Genomic DNA, 26118 nt, shown 5'->3' on the forward strand with positions numbered 1-26118 from the left:
CAACTTTCTAAATGAAATCATATATATTTCAGAATTAAAACACAATAAGCCTTTCAATTTATTTGGCACACTTTTAACATTCATCATAGAAATCATAAAGTTTCCCTAATACATTACATTTTCCTTTTCTTTATTACAACTGTGACACAACATAGAAATTCCATTCTAATTCTATAAAGTACCACTCTACTTATTCTACATAGAACACAAGCTAGCAACAAAGGATGCAATGCATGCATTAACATATGGTAGTTGAATGATCACACGGGAGCAACTTCAACTACTTTGTTTTCCAAAGCTACTTATTCTCAAGTCCTTCAACAATTAATGTCTTCAACATACACAACTTTCTTTTCTCTAATGTAAGCTAGGCAGCATAGTCTCTAACATATTGGGATACAGAAGATGGTGATCTCGAGGAGTAAATCCTTTTATGCTTAGACTCTTGAATGTAATATGCATCAAATTCTGCACACGATTCAATGTGTCTTCGGGTGAGAGAGAGCAACTCATAGTATTTTTGAGAAATTAATATCCCCACTAATGGATTGGAATAATAATTTGAGAAACAAAATAAATAAATAAACTTAACTTAGATACCAAGAAAGTTTAGTTCACTTGACTGAATAATGTACATAGATGATTGTAAATCTCTTAATATTTATTTTTTATTTCTCCTGATAAAAAAAATCACTTAGGCATTCATGGCTTATGAAATGACAAAATTTGTTTGTACTAAGTGCTGCCCACGGTGAGTGTTTAATCTTATTACACAAGTGGTTATTTAATTACATAAAAGATTATGCAGTGATTAATCTTCAAATATTAAGTATTGAGTGATTGACCGTTCTTAATTAAAAACATGTACACTAATTTTAGTATATAAAAAAAATAAGGAATTGCTGCTACCGTCAATTGTGTTTTCATACTTATCTAATAAATATTAATTATTTTCATTTAAAAAATAACAGAAGAATTGTTAGTTAAACAGAAATGCATATGGTGTGCCGCAATATTCATGACAAGTTAAGAGAAAACTGAAATATAATTCGTGTATACAGAAGTCTGCATGTAAAATTGCACAAACTGGTTTTGGGTGAAGTGGGATAAGAGTTTCAATTTTATTTGATTAATCGGAGGTTTAATTTTACTTGAACTTTCCTTACACGTACAACAAAATGAATGAAAATAAATTAACACTCCCAGAATAACTAAGGAGGTTCACTTGTATACTTTATATTCAACAGGCTAGGTGATTTAAAAGAGAATTAATTCAACTAGTTCTCAAAGTTGCAAGCCCTCGCGAAGTTTTATTTTGAGGGACTTGAAAAGCTGAATATGCCAAAAACTCACCAGCTTGTGAGTAACTTTTCAAGCCAATTCAACGGGTTCAATTCTCCATATATCTCTAGCATATTCATGAATGGTCCGGTCACTGCTGAATTTGAATGAACCAGCTGTGTTCAAGATTGACATTTTTGTCCATCTCTGCATCCACATCATTCAAATTTTAAATCAATACATGAGCCACATGACATGGTTGATATATATATTTTTTTATCGGCAAATGTTAATTGTTAGAATGTTAGTTTTTGTAATGCAACTAAAAGAATATTAGTTTTCGTTAGCAGAATAAATCGTAATTTAGAAATGTGGCAAATGAAGAGGGGGTGTTACATATATATTCTTTAACATTATTTCTAACAAAGATTCTATTGTTGGTTAAAGTTTATTCAAAACTACTAAATTAAAAAAAAGACTCATTAAATAAAATGTGAGAATCACAAATGTTTATGACTTTGAATAAATTTTGGTCAACAATAAAGTGTTTTAGAGTGTGTTATTGCTAGCATTTCTCATCAAATGAGTATTATTTCATTTATCATGTGGATTAGAAATTCAGGCTAATAGACTTGGACATTTGCTGGTGTTGTTTTCTCCGTGAAAGGTGCTCCACTCAAGCATTAAATTTGAAAGGAAAGTTCATATGAAAATGTATGTTTTGTTCCTGAGTAGAGAGATAACATTTACTTTTTGATCATGATAAGCCTTGTCAACTTCTTCTTGGCACTCCAGGTAGCTAGGGAAGTCCTTGCCAACAAGGAAATAATCAGCACGACCATAGCCTTCATTCCCTTCCAAGGACCCCATCAATTCTTCGTAATTGTAAGGGCCAAAAACACCACTTCTTACATATGCCTTTACTTCTTCAAACCGTGGATCTGGTACAAACTGCACAGATTTTGGAATAGACCATACAACATTGAGATTATGATAATTCCACTGGTTTGGACCAAAATAATAATGTCCTTAAGGATCTATAGAAGCCGAATTTTATTAAATTTTCAATCATTAGATTATACTCCCTCCGTCCTTATTTATAAAACATTAACTAATTTATGCTTTTTAAGAAATTGGTTAAATTTAGGCATTAAATTTGTCTGTTAGTATAATATTTTTCCAAATTTGTCTTTAATATTATTGGGAGCATATTCATCTTCTCCAATCTCGATAGGAGAGAGAAAGAGACAATTCGGAACATTTTAGTAAAGAAATAATTAATGCACAATACACTTTAAATGAAATATTATAAAAAGGGACAACAAAATTGCAAAACTATGTCTTATAAATAGAGAAAAAGGGAGTATATATTTTGTTGTTTAAAACCATACCAATACGCTATTTTGAAATGCATCATGAATTAGAAGAACATGAGCCTCCTCATGAACTTGTTCAAGCTTTTTTAGAGCCAATGCTTATGAAAGAAAAACATGAAAGGAAAATTAAGGAAAGAATTGAATGATGAATCATGTAGTCTTGTTTCTTTTCAAATTTACCTTTCCCTCAACTCTTTCTTTCCGTAGCCCGACAATTTCTTGAGCTCGCGCACCAAAAAGAAAGAAGTTATCTTCTCCAACCTCTTCTCTTATTTCAACATTAGCTCCATCAAGAGTTCCAATAACTATGCATCCATTCATTGCAAATTTCATGTTGCTTGTTCCACTGGCTTCCATCCCAGCCGTGCTAAACACACAAAGAGAAATGTCAGAAACAAACACTGATAACATCGATTACAATATCAGCCATATAAAAATGAATTACAAGAATACAAAACCAACCAATTTGATTGTAAACCTTAAAATATTTTTAAATAAAATGTTTGCTAATTAAGGAAAGTACCTGATGTGCTGGGACAACTCACTGCCAGGAATTAGCATTTCAGCAACACTGACATTGTAATCAGGAACAAATACAACCTACAGATTAAGACCAACTAAGATTAGTCATACTTCTTAGAAAGAAGAGGCTAGCTTAACACCCTTTGCCTTAATTATTTTAGCTTTTCCTTGTAGACTTGGAGTAACCAACAACCAGAAAATTATTGGCCAGCATCCTATACTTGTGGTTTTGTAGAGGTGGGATTGCTGTATACATATTATCAGTCTGAAGTATCAGCATGTTGTTAATTACTTTTGTCCATATTTGTATGGGAAATTTAATTATTTAACTTAATGATTCTTGTAATATTATTTAGACTTGAACCAAATCCTTGGGACATTTAAATAACATGTTGTTAATTACTTTTGTCCATAATTACTTTTGTCTAAATAATATGTTTAAATGTCTATCCTCCAAGTTGAAAATATACCTTCAAAAGATCGCCAATCTCTGGATCACTGTTGATTGTAGCTCCCACATCTGTGATGAATTTTACTATCCGCTTGGCTTGAACATATGTTGCAAATGCTTTTCCCCCAAAAATACAAACTCGAGGAACAAACATATCTTTCCTTTCCTCAGCACTCAATTCTTTCATCTTTTTGTAGCGATAAACAATTCCCAAGATATTCAATAACTGTCGTTTGTATTCATGAATGCGTTTCACCTGAAAATGAATACATCAGATCTTTCTCTAACCATTAATTGAGTGCGGAAAAAACATGCTATTGGAATCTTAATTGTTATCCCATTTTCCTAAGTAGGATTTTATGCTAAGAGGTTTTTTCTATTGAGCTGACAGATTGGATTTTGATGTGTATGTGATTTATTTTATTTTGTTAATGATAAAAAATTGACATACACCAAAATCATTACATTTAGCCAATAAAAAATTGAATCACAGAAAACTGAATCCATGCTCTTAGACTAACTTTAAAGCAAAATTTAGATCACTAATTGCAACACTGTTAAACTATGTAATAATCTCTCACCAAAGGTTGATGTTATTTTCCGGCACAGGACATTTTAGCTAATATTACAGGGTTGAGTCCCTTCTCTTATGCGGCAAATAATGAGACCCTATCAAATTAAATGAGTTTCTATGACAACAGAGATGAAGATGACTGAGTCTGTGATCCTACTGCCCAACCGTTGCAAGGAATACTAAATCTATACAACTATCAAAGGCAAACACCTTAATGAATTAGGCATGCTTGAGTTGTTTTAGATTATTAGAGTAGAAGAGTAGAATTACTCCCTTTTCTGTTTAACTACTGTTAGTTATGTTAGTTGTGTCAGTTAACTAAACTAACCTTAGGTTAGTTGACAGTTACTACTGTTAATTGTAACAGCTGTTTAGCTCTAGTATAAATACTAGAGATGTAACTACTTTCAGTTGAGTTAGTTAATATCAAAACTCCATTCCTGAAGTTCCTTTTATAGATTTACTGAAGTATCAAGGAAGAACTAAGAACCATTCATTCCTTGATCAAGATGAAAAAATGCACTCCAGTCCTTCTATAGAAATGTTAACTAAAACAGTGGAAGAAAGAAATGAAGTGGTTGGTGACAGAAAACCAACCTGTACATCAAACATTGCATTTGGATTGACAACATAACCGGTTTTCTCTTTGAGAAATGATGCAACCCTAATCTTGTTTCTTCTTTTTGCTTCTATCCACTCTAGCTGTAGATCCTCATTATCTGCAAACTGTTGAATAAAAATCATTAATAAAAAAAATATAGAACTGTTAGAATATAGAAAAATATCTTTCCACATCTTACGTTATCCTCTTAGATTACTTTCCCTATTTCCTCATTATCTCTTAGGATTAGTCACCACATTTCCTCCCCTCAGGATTATGATTAGTATAAATAAGGGTTAGTGTTCTAGGTTCCATGAAGTATGAACTTATCAACACATTGTTTCATTCTCTTATTATCAGTTAGTGTTTCACTCTCTTTTATATCTTCCTCCCAATATCTAAAGTCTCATAATTTGAATAAGAACAAAAATACCATAGAGATTTTGCGTAAAAAATTTGTGCACTGACTAATAAATCACCTATTTTGCTTGCTGACACAATAAAGTTATATATATATATATATGATAAGTCATGCACATATATTCATTATCCAACTGTGGAAGTTAAATCATGTCACCTACAACTTATCTAATTCAAATATTATTTTAAATTCATTTACCTTGCGAAGTATAGCCAATTTCTCAAGATCTGTCACCCAGTCTTCTGTTCCAATCCACTTGGTTATGATTTTACTAAGATCAGGATTGCAGAAACGGATCCATCTTCTAGGAGTCACCCCATTTGTTTTATTCTGGAATTTCTCAGGCCACAACTGTCAAAAGTTATGATAAAGAAATTTGATGAGCATTTTATTTTTTTGGATGTAAATGCAGAGATTCCAAGAAAGTAATTGTCCTTGAAAGCAGAAAAAGAATCTGCTGGTATTACTACCTTGTAAAATTCATCAAAAACTTCCTCCTTTACAATCTTGCTATGAATCTCAGCTACCCCATTTACAGAAAACCCACCAACAACACATAGATTAGCCATGCGAACCATCATTGGTAGCTTTGGATCAACTTTGAATTTCAGTTCTATTTTATTGCTAGTATCCTCTTCGACAGATGGTTCTTCATTATCTTCTTCTTGTTCCTCTTCTACTACTTCATAGTCATCATCATCATCACCATCTTCTTTTTCAGTTGCCTTTACATCAGTATCATCAACATCAATTTCCTTCACAGGATCAACAGCTGGAGTCTCTTCTGTAATGCTAAGCAGCTCCATCACTGAGTTAGGCAACTCGATATTTTCTAGTATTCTCATTTTTTTAAGCCTTTGTTGGAATAAGTCCAGATCATCTATCCCATACTCAGAAATGATTTCATTTATCAACTGGATAACAAAGCAAACATGCATAACATTAAATAAGATAAGATTTCATAAATAATGACATGTGAATGGGTGTATGAACCAAGAAGTCAAGAACATGACTATCTGAAAATCAAAGCCACATATGTTTAACATTACCTCCTCATCTATCTTTCGTATTATTTCCATGTGTCGAGGAAGCAAATCCTGAAGAAGAGTCAAACTCCATTTCTCTAGTGCCTCCGGTAGAATTGTGTGATTTGTGTAAGCAACCGTTCTAATAGAAGATTCAATAAAAGATGGATCAAACAATGTTTAAAAATCAAACTAGTGGTTACAACTTACATTGGAAAGTGAATCAAAAAATCACTCAATGTGTTAGAAATGTTATTATTGAGAGGCTGCGAATTTTGAAAATAGGAACCTAGTTTATTTGTGTAAGTTGGCACATTGGGAATTGGGCAATGTAGCAGAAGCAGTCTTGTTAACAAACTTGTATCCAGGAACTAAAAAGAAAACTGGAAACTTTAGAACAAGACAAGCTCACTAACCCTTACAAGTAAATAATATTTTTAAACACCACTTCTCCTAAAAGCAGCACTACCCCTTAGGAAGAGCCCTTTGGGCTTAAAGCATGGACTAAGTGATTTTGCCTTGTGCCGAAATTCAACTTAATTATTGGAAAGAATTGAACTATGAGGCTCTAGTAGCATTTTATGAACAACTATACTAAAAGCCTAAGCTATTAGCTGAAATCTCGACAGTGGTTTTATATCTTTTAAATATAACGTGAATACACAGATTTTGCAAAAAGGAAGCACCTCTTAGTAATATTCCAGGCTTTCTCCCAACTTAAACCCTTGACATCCACCAATATCCTAATTATCTCAGGAATGCAGAGAGTTGGGTGAGTATCATTCATTTGCACCACCACTTTATCTGGGAGAGTGTCCCAATTTACTCTCTTTCCCAATCTCCTTTCAAAGCGTGCAAAGATGTCCTGGAGAGAAGCAGAGCATAGTGTGTATTGTTGCTTCAGTCGCAGAGTCTTTCCATCTATTGATTCATCACCAGGGTACAGAACGTAGCAGATCTGATTGCAATATAACATTCTAAAAAAATGAGCATCATTTGTGATTTATGCAGACAGTCTTCTGAATTTAGTGTTACTGTTAATGCAAATAAACTTAACTGATTATTAGGAGATGAAATGGAGGTGCAAGTACAATTTGTAACAAGAAGAAAATAAGCTCTTGTTCATACCAATAGTTAAAGTATTCTAAAGGTTAAAGGGAAAAAAATAAGTTCCACAGACCTTCTCTGCATTTTTCATAACAGCATATGCTTTGGCATGATCTCCAGAATTATAAGCTTGCAAATCAAATTCTTCTGGTGAAACTTTAGTGGACCATAACCGCAGGTTTATAGTGGTTCTAGTTTTGTATCCAGGTATTGGAACATCATAAGCAACAGCCAATATATTTTCTCCACCAACCCACTGTTTACTTCCATTTGGCCCTGAAATAACTTCTCCATAGAATTTAACTGGATAAGAGACATCATTTTTCAGAATTTCCCAGGGATTTCCCATCTGCATAGAGACACTTCAGTCAGAGAATCAACATAAGAACTCTTAACTTACTAAGATAGCCTTCCAAATCTCCCAAAATAGTAATAGAACAATTATAGAACAATGCATGCCTACCCTAATATGAAAAGCGACGTCATGCCATTAACTTTGAATCAATGAATATAAATAATACCTCAAGCCAGTTTTCAGCAACTTCCACTTGTCCATCCTTTGTTATGTGTTGTTTGAATAAACCATACTTGTATCTAAGTCCATATCCCCATGCAGGGTAATTCAAGGTTGCCAAGGAGTCCAGAAAGCAAGAAGCAAGCCGACCTAATCCCCCATTCCCAAGGGCAGCATCCGGCTCCTGTGGAGGATAGCACATGAATTAGCATTTAAATAGGCTTCATTAAATTATCGACAGTATGTCCATAAAACTGTCATTCCTGAAGGGTTATGTGGTTCTTCTGCAGTTTTTCTTAGTCCTTTAGGAGTTTGTTTCCACAAAAGATAAATGCTTTTTACTTCCAAACTTGATTGATTATTTCTTAACAATGTTCTTAAAAAGAAAATCTTTTAATGATCTTGGGAATCAAATATGAAACTATTTTTATTGACTTGAGAAAGCAAGGGTTATTAGTAGTTATTAAAGATACAGTGAGTAATAAGAGCTGAAATCCTCAAGATACAGATAACAATTTTGTGAAATGGACACAGAAGCATTAGTCCTAACTGATAAACAAAAATTATATCACTTCATAGTTTCTAACAAGAGAAGAAAATTGTAATATGAAGAAACCTTATTAGCCACATCCTCTAAATTGTGACCCAGCTTTCTAAGAGCCTCAGCATAAGGACCTGAGAGCTGTAAATTCCCAATTGCATTTAGCAATGCCCTACCCTTCACAATTAGGAAAAAAATAGTAATTAATATTAGTAATCATTTGGAATAAAAATGATCTCTGTCGCAATAAAGAAAACTCAATATGAACCTGTAGATACTCCATAGACATATAATAAGCTTGCTTAACGTTCATCCTTTCATAGTAGTCATTTGTTGCATTCCAATTTATGATGAGGGAATCACGAACACTCTCTGCCGTTGCAAAGAAAGCCTTATTGAGCTCAAACTTCTCTGGAGAAAAAGGGCTGGTGAACTCGGCATGGAATTTGATGCTTGAAGCAATAGATGCAGAATCTGGTACAAATTCATTGAAAGTGTCTGCAAGTGTTATTAAAGAAAGAATTATTAATTAGGTCCTTATTTACTGGAAAAATAAAAACAATGTTGAGACTGTATGGCTAATAAATCTCATATTATTAGTTCAATAAAAACATAAAGATGGGACAAAATCTGGAGCATGGTCCAAGTGGACACTGCTATATTGGCTGTGATATTGATTAAAGGAGTTGCTAGTGTGATTAACCAAATAAAAAAACACCGAACATGTTCATCTAACATGAGATTTTACCACTAATTCCATTAAGACTCAAAGAAACTTGGTTAGCATGAAATGACTAGGAGAATAGAGTATCAGCAGCACATTAATTATCCAGGACCAGTCCTATATATCTTATGATGCATCATCTTCAACAAAACTATAATATAATGTCTATAGAATTTAAACTTAAAAAATATGGTGATATATGTCTTTTATGTTCTCAGTACTTTGGTAGTGCATTTCATCCACCAAACATCAAATTGGGTAGAAAAGTCACACTAAGCCACTATTTGGATCAGCTATTATGTCCATTGACAGTTTAACTCAATATATGCTTGAACATGGCCATGGCCTAAAAACAACGATGCACTAACAATCAAATAGACCCAGAAATTTTTTCCCAAAAATGACACTCTTACAAGGCTAACTGAAAATGAATTATAAACATGAATTTTTTGAATTATATATTAGAACAAAAAGAAGTGACTGAAAGAAATAGAGTGACAAAGTAATAGAAAATGCAGGCAAGAGACCTTGTTCATTGAGTGGTTCTTCCAGTTCCTGCTTCTTATCGCTGGTGACATTCTTCACGCAGAGCTTTCTTATTGCCCGTCTGGAATTTGACTTTGTGATGACAAACAACTGCCAAATATTGTTTCTTTGGCTGAAACCTATGAAGCTTGTTTTTGAATTGTGATGTAAAGGTGAGTTGGAATGCCTGCAGGTTGTTGAGAAGGGTAGAGCAGCCATTGCTGCAAGTTTTTATTCAATCAGTGTGTCTCAGAGGAAATACCGAAATAGTAACACACAGAACAGAAATAATATTTATGTAATGTTGCTTTGACTTGTGAAGGGAGAAGAAAAGAAAAATGAGTGAAAGAGGAAGTGTGTATGTGTCTTTGTGTTTGTCTTCTTATCTTCATTTAATATCTCATTTTGAGCACGAGCCAAAATATTGGGGTGTCACTATCCCCATTCCTTTTTTTGTGACACTGGTTGGTTGGTCCTCCTTTTTCCTTTCGTGATCAAGAATAATCATGATTGAACTGCATGTCCATGAAACTAGTTGATGACCGAATCACCCCTCAGATATTTTCTGGGTTTCTGCCTTACACAATTTGATTATTTTAGCAATTTTTGTCTGCATATGATACAGCACGCTGGTTTCTTGTCTGAATATGGCCACTTGCACCGAAACGTAATATTTCTACTTTCAGTGCTATTGGCCCATAATAAACACATGATTCGAATTTGAATCTAGAATAATTTCAAAAATTGATGAGTTACGTTTAAGAATGTTGTTTGTTCATTGAAACCAGAGGTTTGCTTGACTTTGAAGAGTAACAACCATCTCTCCCTTCTAAGTTTGTGTATAAAAAAGGACTGACATACAAAATTTAATGATCAAATTGGGTAATTCCTATTGCGACATCAAAGTTTGTGTATCAATAGTACAATCAAATCTAACACTTTTTTTTCTTTGTTACAATAGTGTATGGTCTCATCCAACAGATCATATTACCTTGAATAATGTACAACAACACAAGTTCCTATATGAAATGCCTTAAAAGAAATAATTAAGCAAGAAAAAAAAATGCATATATACAAAGATAAGTCCTCAAGTATATGAGGTGACAGCTTAGGTGTCTTAATCAAACAAAAACGAGTGGAAATCTCACAATTCAAAACCTTCATGCCATCTTGTTTTTCTTTTCTGTGAACCTTCATGACCTACTTGAAAATTTGGTAAACAGTAACTGTAATATACAGTTCAAGTTTCCTCAGTCTTCACCGGAGTCCAATTGCTCTCTGGCACCTCAGACTTCTTCCTTGCACTTGTAACGTAACCAAAAACGTAACCCATGAATGCACCAAGCAGCAGCACACTTCCTCCCTTGACATACCAAGACAATGTGGATTCCACAATCACATTTCCAGCTTTAGAATTAGCATCAGCAATACTACAGCCTCCGTCACCACTGACAACTTCCCCAGATGCCAGAATTTCCAACTGATCATGCACCTCACCGTCATGGTTTCCCACATAAGAAAGCACGAGCTTCTGCTTTGTAGCGACGAGTCTTGTGTACCCAAACTCGCCTCCGCGGTACAGAGACCATTTTGGCTGTGGAAAGATTGGATCATCGGGATGGTCTGGCCTTGGTTCCCAGACAGGTTGCCAGTCTTGCCCTGCCATGCCGATCACAATGTGAACAGTATATCCTTTTTTGTCCCCTGCATTGTGACCCGCATTAACACCACAAGTGAAGTTATTCAGTGGACAAAATCTCTCGTATCTATGAACATGACCCCAAAGGGCAAGTGTCACATTGTTATTCACCAACAGAGGTTCCAAGTGCTCAAGCATCTTTCCTCTTAAAGCAGCATCCCTATTTTCATGGCTGGTAGTGTACATGGGCCTGTGCCCTTGCACCACCACAAAAGGAGTCTTGCTCCTGTTAACCGATTCCAAATCATGCTTCAAGAAGTCGTACTGTTTGCTCCCAGGAACAAAATTGGTCTCCGTGGAAATATACACAAAGTGTACTGCTCCCATATCAAATGAGTAATAAAGATTCCTAGTTGGTGGGGCTGCAGCATTTCCAGTGAGTTCTGAAGAGTTTCCGGGCATGTTAAACCTTAAACTGTAAGGCACACCACACTCACCACCCCCATCTTTTCCATAACTGGCCCAATCAGGTTTCCATGGCTGCAAAGGCCAGTCATACTCATGATTGCCAATGCAAACATGGTATGCCACTTGGGAGGCAACAGGTTCAATCTGGGCAAAAAAATGGTCCCACAACCAGGAATAACCTCTTGCATAACTAATGTCTCCAATGTGCGACACAAAGGCTGGCTTGTCGCCTAGAGCTTCAACATCACGGAGGATCCACTTCATGGTTGATATGCTTTCATCCTGCGTTCGCAGAAACGTATTGTATGGTACAGCTGTTCCCATGTCACCAAACAGGAAAGCTATTGTTTCGTCTGAATCACTATTCCTCGACACAAAACTTTGAGTTGCACTCCAACCTCCGTTATCATTTCCAACCTGGTACATATTAAATTAGATTTAAACAGTTAATATCTCAACATTTCTCCATTCATAAGGTCTCACTGTTTTGGAGCAAAGAAACAATTTTGTTCCAGAAATTGATTAACACCAGACAAATTAGTCCTGACAAAAGCAAAATTAAACCCTGACTTGGGCATTAGCAAATATTTGGGTTTGGGCTTAATTAAACTCTTATTCAACATTCTTTTATCAAAATGAAAACTTATTCACCTGTGTAACCATGAAACTTACTGACACATTTTAATAAGATTTTTAAAATAGAATTTAGTTCGAGTTTAATAGGCATGCATGGTCAATGTAAAGTTTTTACAATGTCAATAAATAAGAAATCATATATAACTTTTAGAGAAAATAGTATATGCATTGAGTGTAAAGGGTTTTTACAATGTCAACCAATTAGAAATTAGAAATTGCCAGGTATAATAAACTTATTGAATAATTACGTCAAAATTCATGCCTACTATGATTTCTTATTGGCTAATAACATAAATTTTTTACAGAGTCAGCATACAAAGATTAATCAATAAACTGGAAGTTATTATAAAAGTTACTAGTAATAAACCTGTCACACATAACTGTCCATTTATGATTAGATAACGGTGCAAAAAATCTCTACATAACTGGTGCATTTATTCTTCAATTTATATTTGTTAATAGTGTGAAATGTTCTTACGCAAACTTCCATACATCACATTAATAAACAGGACCACTGAGTAAAGTCATTAAATCCTATTGAATACAGTATACAGTATATGTGTACACTTATGATGCAATAAACTCTTTAAAACAAATCAAGAGCTTATTAAAAGGTCTAAAACCACTTTCACATAAATAAGCCCTTTCAAATGCCAGCTTGACACACCCATTAGTGCCAAATGTAGCACCTAAGCAGCATGCCACTTAATGTAACCCCACAAGACACACTAGAGTAGCATTGATCAGCCTCAGAGCCAAAATAACCAACACTCAGGACCATAATTTTACCACATTTAGCGACCAACATTAATAAGCCTTAGAACAAAATCCCGAATAGATAGAGTAAACCAACAATTTGTCCCTAAAGTATTATTTTATTTCCTAAATAATCTTAAAGTAATGAAGTTTTATAAGTAGTCCCTAAGATATTAAAAATCCATCAGTTTATTCTCTACATTGATATATTTTTACTAACGCTGAGAGACTAATTTGAAGGATTGTTTCAATACTTGAACAACTATTCTAATACTTTAAAAACTACTTATATAAAAAGTTCTAATAAGTTGTATATTTGCACAAGTTCTTCAAGTAGCTTGTATCTAAATAACCACGGGAATTTAGGTCAGTAAATCTCACGGATAAATAAAATTGTATTCAAATAAATCCTAATTTCATTACTTTAGGAGAGAGAATAATGCTTTCAAAAAAAAAAAATTGATGGTTTATTCCAATAACAGTAGCAGGTTCCAATTACTACCTTCATTAGAGGGTGTGTTTAAAAAAGTGTATGAGGGCGTGTCTCAAGCTTCTCAACAAAAAATAAAAACTAACAACTACCTACTCCCTTTGATCTTGATTATAAGATTTTTTTTTTCAAAACTTAATATGTAATAAAAGAACGTTATTAGTCATTATTACCTTGTAATAATACCTCTGTCCCTTCTTCAAACCTATGAGAACGGCGTCGTGGATAAACCCAGGGTCCCTCCACCCAACACTCGTGTTGGCAGGCGCGTCGCACATGTGCTCCCTCTCGTACCTCTCCACACGTGCGACCGCAATCCCATCAAGCTTATCCTCCCTCTCCCCGTACCTTACGTAGGTTTCTCTCGGATCGCGCGTGATGTACATCACGCGCATATCCTCCTCCTTGCCGTGGGCCCCAACGAACGCCAGGTGGATCTGTTGGGGCCCACGGTGAGGGGCGAAGGAGACCTCCTCCGAAAACGCGAGGAGGTGGCGTGTGACCGGGAGAGGGTTGTGATCGTGGTCCTGGCGCTTGGGGTTGATCTCGGCGCGGGTCCAGCTGAAGATGCGGAAGGAGTAGTTGGAGCGGAGGTCGACGAGGGGGAGGGAGAGGTTGCCGGAGCCGGTGCGCCACGTGGCGGACTGCGAGAGGAAGAGGTATCCGATGAAGTTGTCGTGCGGGGAGGTCGGAGGGGAATAGATGGCGAGGAAGTCGAGGTCGGAGGGGGAAGGGATGCCGGACCAGCGGAGATTGACGGTGGCGCCGGAGGCTGGGAGGGTGGTTGGCGTGGCGGTGAGGGAGGGTTTGGATTCAGCGAGGTGGAAGAAGATGATGAATAAGGAGAAGAGGAAGGGGAGGGGTAGATCGGGAATCATGGTGGTGGATTTGGATCTGTGATAAATTTGGAAGATTGAGACTATGAATTGAATCAATTCTTCATTGTTGAATCATGAATGTTTGATTATTGATTCATTCCTTTGATAAGGGCATGGGATGTGAAATAAAATAATAAATAATCGTTTTTAACTCTAGTGTGTTGATAAATTCGAAAATTTAAATTTGTCAAAAATTAAAAAAGTGTCATAATTCTATCTAATTCCATAACTTCTGTCCATCTATTTTATATGACACATCAATTTGTGAGCGCTTTAAAAAATTATTATTTATTTAAAATATAATGTAATATTTATAGTTTTTTTCTTTTTAATCTTTCAAGCATACCATTATAATAAATACCTAAAAAAAATTAAGAAAAAAAACATAAATTTACTTGTTTGTCGTACTTTTCTTTTACAATTAGACTAAAATTTAAATTTTTATTTTTTGAAAACAAACTAAAATAAAATTATTAAAAAGAGAGAGAGAAAGAGTATCGTTTTCGCATTTTAAATGGCATATTCCATCTTCTTTTGCTTACGCGACACTGCGGCTCGTTTCTTCCTGTTGAATTTCCTGAGATTTTTTTACCGTCTATGTCATACAAAAAATGATAAAATCTCAATAATCAATGGGACCAAGAAGCAAGAGCTACTTAAAATAAAATTAAAATATATTTTACCCCAGTCTATGTCATACAGTAATTATTTTAAGTCAGTGGTTTATTAATTTACATGCAAGTAAATAGTCACTTTTATTATTTGTTAGTGAATATTACAACTTTATAAAAATTAAACCAAATCATATATCTTGGGTCAATTTTCTTAATTTTAGTTTTAAAATTAATTTTATTTAATAATTTGCTAAAAAAATTAAACTATCTCAAGTCACTCTCGTTTTAACCGTTTTATATTTTCTTAACTGTTTTTTTAAATAAACACATTTAAAGAATAAAGTATGCATAGTGTTATATTCTTTTAGAGAAAATAAATGATACACAAATATTTAAAAATAATTTTATAACATCATTTAGTTATAAATTATTATTATTATTATTATTATATATATATATATATATATATATATATATATATATATATATATCGTCAAAATTGTAAAAGTATTTTAGATAAGTTATAATCAAGATAACTATATTTTCATGCTAGATTTCATTAATTAACTTATCAATTTTTTTTATCATGAGAAATAGATTTCATAGTTTAATTGTAAGTTTTTTTTTAAAATAAACAACTATAATTTTCAACTTAAGAAAATTGTTTATATGTTGATAAAAATAATAATTATAATTTTGATAATAATATTCACTATAATAGTTAAAAGTAGTTTGTTTTAGATTGTAATAAGAACAGAAATTGAAAAAAAAGTAAAATTCGAAAAAGAAATAGACATTAAAAATAGTTAAAGGATTGAAAGAAAAATCAAATAAAAAATTAATTAAAAGTGGAACAAATATAAATACTATCATCTTTGAACCAATAGTCACATGTGTGTTATGTGAATGATGTATGAAGATTTAAGTGATAATAATTGAATTTGAAGACAAATAGAAATTGAATCTCTTATTTATAGATTACAATGGTTTATTAACTTTCTATCTCTATCGGTGCTACTTGTTTCGTGGTGTCTTCTATGAAAAACCACTACAACTGCTTCCTTTTGAATTTTGAAAGTCTTGCTGGAGGTTTCAAAATTCTAAAAGCATGTGCATAAGTGATCATTGCCACTAACTTTTATCGAAAGAAGACTTCTCACACAACTTAGTAAAATTTTCTTATTTGCTTTCGACCATCTCTAATAGAAAACATAGTTCGACAAAATTAACATAATAGGCAATCCACATGCTAGTTTTGACAAAAATCTTCCTCTAAGTATTTTGTTTTGTCAAAATTAACTTTGTCCAAACATAACACTTCTATCCTTAAGAAAATTTTACTTAACAAAGATAATAATACAGTAAGTTTGTTAATTTTTTTAAAATTCATATAAATGATAATTCGTGATTGATTGATAATGTAAAATTATTTTTTATTGTGATGACTATTAAACTAATTTTTTGTTTACATAATTTCAACTTAAAAAATTGAATCGACATTTGTAGAAGCAAAGCACAACTACCATGGAATGGACCCACTTAATATATATGCGTGAATAAAAAAATTAAGTTTAATTACTCATTTGATTTTTATAGTGTCATTGTTTGTTCTTATAATTATCATTGGTAGTAGGATGCATACACTACTACAAAAACAACATTCTACGTCGAGGATTCAACGAACAACCGTCTTAGAAGGTGAGGCGATGACATGTTCGTAATTAAGAGCATGAGAACGACGTCGTTAGCCATTAACCGTCGTAAACATGCAGTTGGCGTGGCAATTTGTATTTACGTGACTAACTTACAAAGACGGTCTTGTGGTGAAAACCGTCTTTGTATCGTTAATGGTTACACATGGCAAACACATGAGTGGGCCGACGACTATACAAAGACGGTGGTGTGGTGAAACCATCTTTGTATTGTTAGTAGTTTCACGTGGCAGCCACGTGATTTGGCGATTTAAAATACAAAGACGGTCTTGTCCATAGACCCGTCTTTGTATTGTTAAGGTGCAAACACGTCATGATTTTTGTCATTAGGATACAAAGACGGTCTTGCGATAAGACCTATCTTTGTATTGTTGGTGGTTTCACGTGGAGGCCACGTGATTTGAGGCGTAACAATACAAAGATGGTTTTGTCCCCAGACCCGTCTTTGTATTGTTAAGGTGCAAACACGTCATCATTTTCGTCAGTAGGATACAAAGACGGTCTTGCGATTGTGAATGTATGTATACATGATTTTGATGATGTCAAAAGAAGAATCAAACAAGGCTCATTTTGCTTCAAGATTAATACAAGATTGTTTCAACAAACAAAGCCTTGATTCAAGATTTCTTCAAGATCAAGCCTTGCCTCACAATGAAAGGTTTCAAGTCATTCAAGGCACATGTAATCGATTACCAATACATGTAATCGATTACCAATGGTTTGAAAGTGTGTAATCGATTACACATCATATGTAATCGATTACCAGAGACTCTGAACGTTGGGAATTCAAATTTTAAATGAAAGGTCACAACTGTTCAAGAAAAACAACTGTGTAATCGATTACACTAATTCTGTAATCGATTACCAGAGAGGATTTTCAAGGAATATCGCCAACAGTCACATCTTATCATTTGGATTTTGAATGGCCATCAAAGGCCTATATATATGTGTGACTTGGGCACGAATTTTATGCAGAGAGTTTTGCTTGGCCAAAATGTTTTATCCTCTCTCAAAAGAAAATGAGAGAGATTCCAAGAGAATTTCATTGCCAAATGCTCTCTCAAGAACTCTTGGACAAACACTTGCAAATCCATTAAGAGTTCATCCATGGATCTTCATTGTAATATTCTTCTCTTGAAGAGAGAATTCTTCTTCCATTCTTCTTATTCAATGAGATTGGTTAAGAGATTGTTGTAAAGGATTCCTGAACACAAGGGATGGATTGTCCCTGTGTGGTTCAGACTTTGTAATGGATTTTACAAAGATAGTGGAAATCTCAAGTGGGTTGCTTGAGTACTGGATGTAGGCACGGGAAGTGGTCGAACCAGTATAAAATTGTGTTTGCATTCTCTCTTCCCTTATCTCATTTATGTTATTGCAATCAATTTTGCCTTGCATGTTTATAGAATATTATTAAATTGATTATTGTTGCTTCTTCTGCATTCGAAGCCTATCCCTCTTAAGATTATTGAGGCCACAAGGTCCAACAGCGATAAGACCCGTCTTTGTATTGTTGGTGGTTTCACGTGGAGGCCACGTGATTTGAGGCGTAAAAATACAAAGACAGTCTTGTCCCCTGACCCATCTTTGTATGTTATTTCGTGACACGTGGCGGACACATGATGTTTGACTTTATTGCAATACAAAGATGGTCTTTTCTAAGACCCATCTTTGTATCCTAAATGGTATCACATGGTAGGCACGTGCTTGTTACTTTCTTTTACTTTGACGCGCCCTAGCAATTGGAAGCTCAAAATTAGCACACAATTACTCACAACTTTGCGCCCTAGGTAGCTATAGAGAGCATAGTCTCTGACAAAGAGGTCTGTCGTTGCTTCTTCTTCCGTTTACAGTCGCCATCGACAAAGGTAAGGTCCGTTGTTGCTTCTTCTTCATTTGCATTGCTTATATTCATTCATTCATTTGAGGAATCTGCTTTGTTGTCGTCTCAGGCTGTTAGTTGTACGTTGTTGGTGGTCTACATTGTCGTGAAGCTGCGTCCCATAAAAGGTAAGGTTTATAACATTGTACTGTTTAATGTTTGTATGCACAGTTGAAAGGCTGGTGTTGTTGTGTTGTACTATTGTGCGTGTTAGTTTTGTAATTGTCCTTTTTCATTTTATCCCTCAAAAGCAAACCATTATTTGGTTTATGGAGAAAGCTGGTTCCATAAGGTAAGATACATTGTGTGTTTTGTGAGAGAAGCTCTGATTTTTGTTTATCTTTTTATGTAATCTGAAGCTGTTAATTTTTGTTTTGTTTTGCGTTTCAGTCGGGATTATGTGAAATGTAGTAGTGTAGTAATGTAGTAGTTGGTCATTTAGGATTTCGGATTTGTGTTGGTAGTCTGTAGTAATGAGTTTATGTTAGCTACCATGGTTGTTAAACTCTCGATTTAAATCGTAAAATCTTATAATTTTGCGATTCTACTGAGGGTTTGCGAGTTAAATTGGAAATAAAATCGAAACCGGAGTAGACTCATCCAATTTTGCGTAGACTCGGACGAGTTTGGGTAGGCTCGCGAGTATGCTCCGAGTCCACGAGTTTATGAAAACCCGAAACGGCGTCATACAACAACCCCCGAAAATGACTCTTGCGACTCTCTCTACTCACTCACTCTACCTTGTTCAAGCTACTCTCAAAATGACTCTCGCTGAGCTACTCGCGTCGTGGTGGTTGTCATCATCGCTGTCGTGCTGCCGTGCTGGACTGCTGAGCTAATCGCGTCATGGTGGTCCTTGTCATTGTTTGAAACTTGAAAGCCCTCACTCGTCGAAAGCCCTCATTTCTTGACCTAGCTCCAAGCTTTGCTCCATGACGCTAAGGTGTTTTCTTTCTCAAAGCTTCTTTGTTAATTCATCTCTGTTAATTGAAAGTTTGAAACGATGCTTAGTGTTGAATTCTGGCAACGCTAAGGTGGTCCCCCAAACATGGACAAATTATCTGTTAATTGAAATTTTGGCTTCATCAAGGGTGGATAGTGGGTTTTGTTGCTGCCTTTTGGGTAGTGGGTTCTATTGCTACCTTTTGAGTAAACTCTTACGAGTTTACGATTCGATTCTACGAGTCGAGTTTACGGAACCTCCACGATTCTATGTTTTATGTCTAACATCATGAAACAGATCTGATGAATCTTTGTCACTCTCATTTTCAATTTGTCTAGTGTGGAGTTCAAAGTATAGGCACCTTGTAGGACAAAACTGAAAAAGATGATAACAGGAATACATAATGTACATTATATGACATTAGAGCCAAGTCACATCATCCTAGCCAACTAACCAACTTCGCTGATGATTGAAAAAATGAGATAGTTATCCTGGATTTGCATTCTTTGAGGAAACCAGAATGAGTTTGGTTAGCCTTTGGATCCTACTCATAACAACAACCTTGGCTTCCTGTTCTTATTCCAATCTTGATTGCATTTTCAATTGACCTTCTTCTAAGTACTCATATATTATATAATACATAAGTAAATACTTTACACAATGACAGAAACCATGCGTATATAAAAATTAAAAAGAAAATTATAGTGTAGCATTAAAAAATTATAGTGTATTATACAATACAGATTTAGCTGCAAAGAATTATGAATTCAAAGAAAATTGAAAAGAAATGGAATAGAAAGATTTTAGATGCTGAGAGAATGTTCACCATTAGTAGAGGAATAACATCATGTTTTCAAATGAAACCTTTAATGGCAACAAAATGTTGGATGATGCAGTTTTGTTGCATCAAAGAAGGGTGGGATTGCAATATTCACACCATCGGAACCTAATCAGTGGTTGACTATCCTTAAACACGACGACTGCATGCATGTGTTATTTTTCTGATGCTACCCTCATTTTTAAACATGTCTTTAACTTGTGTACGCATCCATATGCATGCATATCCCGTACAAACACATGAACCTCGACCTTCATTTGTTGCTGAAGTCTACAGTCATGTGTTCTCCCTCCAATTTTATCCTTTATGTGGCCATGCTCAAATTTGTATATTTGTGTTTGATTGACTTGCTCCCCAATCCAATCTGTAAATAGCTCCATCATTTCTTCCATCCGCTTGAATCCCGCATTATAGCCTTTGTGATCTGCTTTCATGATCTTTTGAATTGAATTGAGTCTTCCTTCCATCTTATGTTCATACTCCCACTGATTATCATTAAGGTGAAGGTTTAGGCTCTGCTGATTCCTTGCGTGCGAAGCTTCCTGATTTCAACGTATTCGCATTGTCCAATGATAGGTCCGAATCAGTGGATGTTGGAAAGTGGTACCGACCTTTTATGTTTATGAAGGAAAGATTAATGAAATTGAAGGAGCAGATGAAAAACACAGTGTTCTATGAATTGACCTCCTTACCAAAGATCATTCAAAGGTTTACCAAGAACCCTAGAGGGATAACCCTTCTCCAAAGGATTGGAATTGGCCTCATAATCCGCATAGTGATCATGGTGATTGCGTCTATAACTGAAAGGTATAGACTTAGAGTGGCCAAAGAAAAGAGAGAGAGAGAGAGAGAGAAGGAGATAAGAAAAGGAAAAGAGAGAGAGAGAGAGAGAAAGTGACATATTTGATATATGATATAATGAGAAGAGAAGAGAGATAAAAGACAAAATTGAGAAAGCATGATATTGTGAGCAAGTTGGATCCTTTCCTGTTGCGCTGCCTCTATAAAACGTAAAACATAAGTATAAAAATAGAAAAAATTAAGAAAAATTCGGTAAATAATGGAGAAAGATGAATTAGAGAGGGATAAAGACGATGGAAGGAGGTTAGAGAGGGGGCTACCGGAGAGGATCAACATCCCACTTAGTTAGTGGGTACGTCAAAAAGAGTATTTGAGAGTGTCATAGCATTTGTCCTTAGAACCACATGGTCCACAGCCCCCAAGTGCCAACTCCGAAAAACAAAGATAGTCATGTGGCAACTAAGAATCTAAGATGTGCCTCAATTACGATGGTCCAAGTACAGCAAAGAGACGAAAGAATAGGAGATTTAGAGTTTATAGGGTATGCCTTGACTAAATTACAACAACCAACAAGTGTCTTGAGATGCCTACAAAATGTGCAAGATATTGAAGGGTAAGATATGATTGAAAGATAGCAGCCAAAGGATGACATATTTCAACCAGTCTTTATTGTTGAGGATGAAACATGAGTTGATAATGTCTATCCTAATTGAAAATATTTAATTTCACCTATTTTTGAGACAAAATATTCGAGCCATCATAACACAGTCTTTTCTGGTTTTCACACATAATTAATGAGTGAAACTCCAAGATATAGCAATTTTCTCAATAGCATCAAACCTACTACTACTCTAAAATGGCAATAAATAGGATTTTGAAACATCATAATACATTGAACATTGAAACTAAGCTCAAATGTACCAACAACACTGTAATTGCAAAAAATAAAACATTGAAGTGGCCTTTAAAAAAGAAAAAAGACAAAATCACTCCTTGAATTTAGTTTAGATTTATTTTCATAAGCCAATTTAGTTCATATTGATTGGGTCTATACTCACCCCTAGTTTTACCCTTACTTTTGCAAAATGGTATATATAATTTAGGTTAACTCTTCCTGCAAATATCTAATTTAGAATACAGGATGTTTTCCCACTTCTCAAATTTTCCCTACTAACGAAATAACTTTGGAAAAATACAAGTGACCACAAAGACCATATATCTCAAAGAACAAGAGAGGAATTCAAGTAACTCATTTTATTGAATTAAATGAAAAGATGATGATACAAGTAGGAGCTACACATTTTTATTGACAAGGGAAGAAAGCTAGAATGAGAGAGGTACAACTACTCAAATACAACAACAAACACACTCATGCAGTAATAGGTCTAACTACCTATAATAACTGTAAACCAAGTTAGTTAGTAGTTACACTTAACTTGAACTGTGACTAGTATGCTAGCTACAGCCTACACATGTTGGAGCTCCTTGTCATATTCAACACAGAAGGATGATAAATTGGCTATTGGAAATTCATAAACTCATCAAATATAACAGAGAGTAAGTAAGGAAAATAACATACCTCATCAAGTAGTTTATTGGAGGCTTTGAAATCTTTGTATATGATTTGTTTTTCTGAGGTGTGTAAGAAAGCCAAGCCCCGTGCAGTACCAATAGCTATTTTGATTCGGGTGTCCTAATAGCAATAACTTTGGAAGGATTACCTCCATGTTTTCCACATCCTATTTTTGGTGTGATTCTTTTGTATGATTTTGTATTTTTTAGGAGGTATTTTGAAAACAAATTCAAGCAATCCATGAGATTCATAATCCTTAGCAACAACATCCTAATTCTTACTGTCGGCCACTGACCACTTGTTTGTTTGCCATTCACAGCCAATGGAAGATACACATTGGTTACTACTTAATCCAGCTAGCAATTCTGGGCATAGGCCCCCTTCCTCTAGGGAATGTACTTAATTGCTTTAATACCTAGATGTAGGCCACCTAATTTATTAACAAAAGGGCCCACAAATATCTTCGGCACTAGATGTTTTTTCCAATTCATTATGTTGGGTTTTATCCATTATTCCTTATTATGAAGGAATTGTTACATCATGGAAATTTTTGAGTCTGCTTAAATTGTTGAGTTATTTTCCTTTTCTTTTAAATTTACACAGTCCTTGCATTTGAATGACAAGGCAAGTCTATCACACAATAAAATGGAAGGGTGAAGTATACCCAATCAAAGTTCTATAAAGCTTGATTTTGCATAGTTGCACCCAACATCCTGAGAGAGGCTAGGATTTAACCAATACATAAATATAAATGTTTGCATACCTATAGGCTATAGCTCACTAGTTATTGTAAATATAAGCTTTAAAGTTATGTTCTAGTTATAAATAATGCACATGACATCATGCAATTATGGCACAGTTGCAGAAAGTCTTTGATTTATAAAATCTTAAATGTTGTTTGTTTTGCCATGAGTAACCTTAGCGACCTAATATTATTTGAACATTGTAATTCTTAAACCTTTTGTCCATTTGTTTAAAATATTGTTTGTCTTTTCATTTGTTGTAGGAAATTTTTTTGCAAACTACGAACTGCAGCTTCTTATCTGATAATAAGATGTTGTTGTTCTCCCTCCCATCATCACACTGCTAGCATTTTGACACGTATCTTTGCAGGTATGTATGTCATACTTATGTTCGTAACGTATCTGAATAGTTATAGCATTATCTATGTTGTGGATTGGTAATTTCTAGTGCATGCATGAGATACCCTTAGTTTCCCGTTCAAGATTCAAAAAAGGGATTAATACGGACAGTTTGGATTAATCACTTTATTGGATCTTGAATTGTCCGTTTGGATATTTTGGGAGCATTTATTTTTTTTACTTCATTTACAGTTACACGATATGTACGGTTTGGTACATTTGAGTAAGTTTCGGTTGACTGCATAATGCATTGTTCTCCGGGTGCACATTTGAACATGGTCAATTCACATGACTTGTTTCATTTCGTGCACTAGAGACCAATGCAAAGTGTTGCCAAAATTCACTCAAATTTACCTTATCATACTTAGATTGTAACTGTCAACGAAGTAACAAAAATAGAGTGTTCCTGAATGGGATAGGACGACACCTTTGAATGAAAATAAGAAGACATTGACATGCATTGAGTATGACGTACCTAGTATTACACAACAATGACCATGGATCGAAATTGGATTACAGCACCTCACATAAGCGAAGCATATGAAAACGGGGTTGAAGAGTTTTTGTCATTTGCCCAAATAAATTCACCAACCATAGATGCAAAGTATTTCTGCCCTTGTGTTAAATGTGTGAATGTCAGGCGTCATTCCTTGAATGACATTAGATCGCATCTGATATGTGATGGGTTTAGCCCCACTTACACAAAGTGGATATGGCATGGTGAGTTGCTTGGTCATAGAACAACATGTCCAGCTCATTCGATTGAGCTAGAAAGCGGCGATCGAATGGAAGACATGATACGTGATCTTGGGCAAGAGGGCTTTCGGGGTTTTCATGCAGATATTTATGATGATCTTCAAACAGATGCACAGACGCCATTGTATGTTGGATGCAAAAGATTCAATAGGTTATCAGCTGTGCTAGCTTTGGTTAACCTAAAGGCTAGATTTGGGTGGAGTGACAAAAGCTTCATTGAGTTGGTTTTGTTATTGAAAAATATTCTTCCAGAAGATAACACCTTTCCGAAGAGTCACTATGAGGCAAAAAAGATATTATGTCCTGTTGGCATGGAGTACCGAAGAATCCATGTATGTTCGAATGATTGCATTCTGTATAGAAATGAGTTTGTGAATATGCAATTCTGCCCCACCTGCAGACTTTCACGCTACAAGGCCAACGATGGGGAAGGCAGTGAAGGTTCAGGCACCCCTAGTAGTCGTCTAGCAAAGGTTTATTGGTATTTGCCAATAATACCTAGGTTCAAACGGTTGTTTGCCAGTGCACAGGATTTTAAATACTTAAGGTGGCAAGTAGATGAAAGAAGAATGGACGGCATGATCAGACACCCCGCTGATTGTACACAACGGAAGACATTTGACTGCTTGTATCCAAATTTTGCACAGGAGCCTAGAAACCTAAGGCTTGCACTAGCTTCAGATGGAATGAATCCTTTTGGTAACTTGACCACCAATCATAGTTCGTGGCCGGTATTATTAATGATTTACAACCTTCCTCTGTGGTTGTGCATGAAGCGAAAATACATGTTACTGTCTATGATGATAGCCGGTCCAAAACAACCTGGAAATGATATTGACGTGTATCTGGCTCCTTTGATAGAAGACCTGAGCAATCTGTGGGTAGACGGGGTTGAAGTGTATGATGCAAATGAAAAATAGTCATATTATATAAGTAACGCACAGCCAGTCAGGGTTCCACAAAGTCGTCATCAGGCCACGACTCAAGGTAGCGGAAGTCGAGGATTTAATGTTGTCACCATGGATTGCCAAAGGTTGTCCCAAGCTCATCTATATGTCTTAAACAACGCAAAAGAGGTGATGCCTTACATAGATTGTCACAAAAACCAATTGTCAGCTAAAAACCCAAAAATGAACAAGATGAGGTTGTTGTAGGAACATAATAGAACTTTCGTGAACTGGTTCAGGCACACCATTTTCGCCGATGACACAGTTTTTGATACGCTACGACTGTTAGCTATTGGTCCAAATCTGAATGTGCCCACCTGGCAAGGATATGATATCAACGACTATGCTTTCTACACAAAGTCACAAGATGCAAGAAGTACC

General features: G+C 35.1%; 2 protein-coding genes across 4 annotated transcripts; both read right to left on the reverse strand.

Annotated features, from left to right (window-relative positions):
- Positions 1-26: 26 nt before the first annotated feature.
- Positions 27-10020, reverse strand: LOC114401455 (alpha-1,4 glucan phosphorylase L-2 isozyme, chloroplastic/amyloplastic-like). 3 transcript variants are annotated; one of them, XM_028363970.1, is made up of 16 exons: positions 9665-10019; positions 8682-8911; positions 8489-8590; positions 7880-8056; positions 7432-7707; positions 6938-7209; positions 6276-6393; positions 5697-6140; positions 5425-5577; positions 4802-4930; positions 3650-3886; positions 3181-3257; positions 2838-3024; positions 2032-2232; positions 1354-1488; positions 27-468 (listed from the first exon to the last, which is right to left on the reverse strand). In XM_028363970.1, exons 1-15 carry the CDS (start codon positions 9879-9881, stop codon positions 1372-1374), a joined length of 2937 nt encoding a protein of 978 aa, XP_028219771.1. In that variant the 5' UTR covers positions 9882-10019; the 3' UTR covers positions 27-468; positions 1354-1371. The 3 variants fall into 3 exon arrangements, with proteins under 3 accessions (XP_028219771.1, XP_028219772.1, XP_028219770.1); XM_028363971.1 differs by lacking the exon at positions 27-468 and having other exon boundaries at positions 1091-1488; positions 8682-8887; positions 9665-10020; XM_028363969.1 differs by lacking the exon at positions 27-468 and having other exon boundaries at positions 1091-1488.
- A 507-nt stretch (positions 10021-10527) lies between these two features.
- On the reverse strand, positions 10528-14657 carry LOC114402608 (probable inactive purple acid phosphatase 9). Its single transcript, XM_028365255.1, has 2 exons — positions 13825-14657; positions 10528-12186 (listed from the first exon to the last, which is right to left on the reverse strand). The coding sequence occupies exons 1-2, from the start codon at positions 14527-14529 to the stop codon at positions 10903-10905; spliced, it is 1989 nt and encodes a 662-aa protein (XP_028221056.1). The 5' UTR covers positions 14530-14657; the 3' UTR covers positions 10528-10902.
- Positions 14658-26118: the final 11461 nt, after the last annotated feature.

The sequence above is a fragment of the Glycine soja genome, chromosome 20 (assembly GCF_004193775.1).
Source record: "Glycine soja cultivar W05 chromosome 20, ASM419377v2, whole genome shotgun sequence".
NCBI lineage: Eukaryota > Viridiplantae > Streptophyta > Magnoliopsida > Fabales > Fabaceae > Glycine > Glycine soja.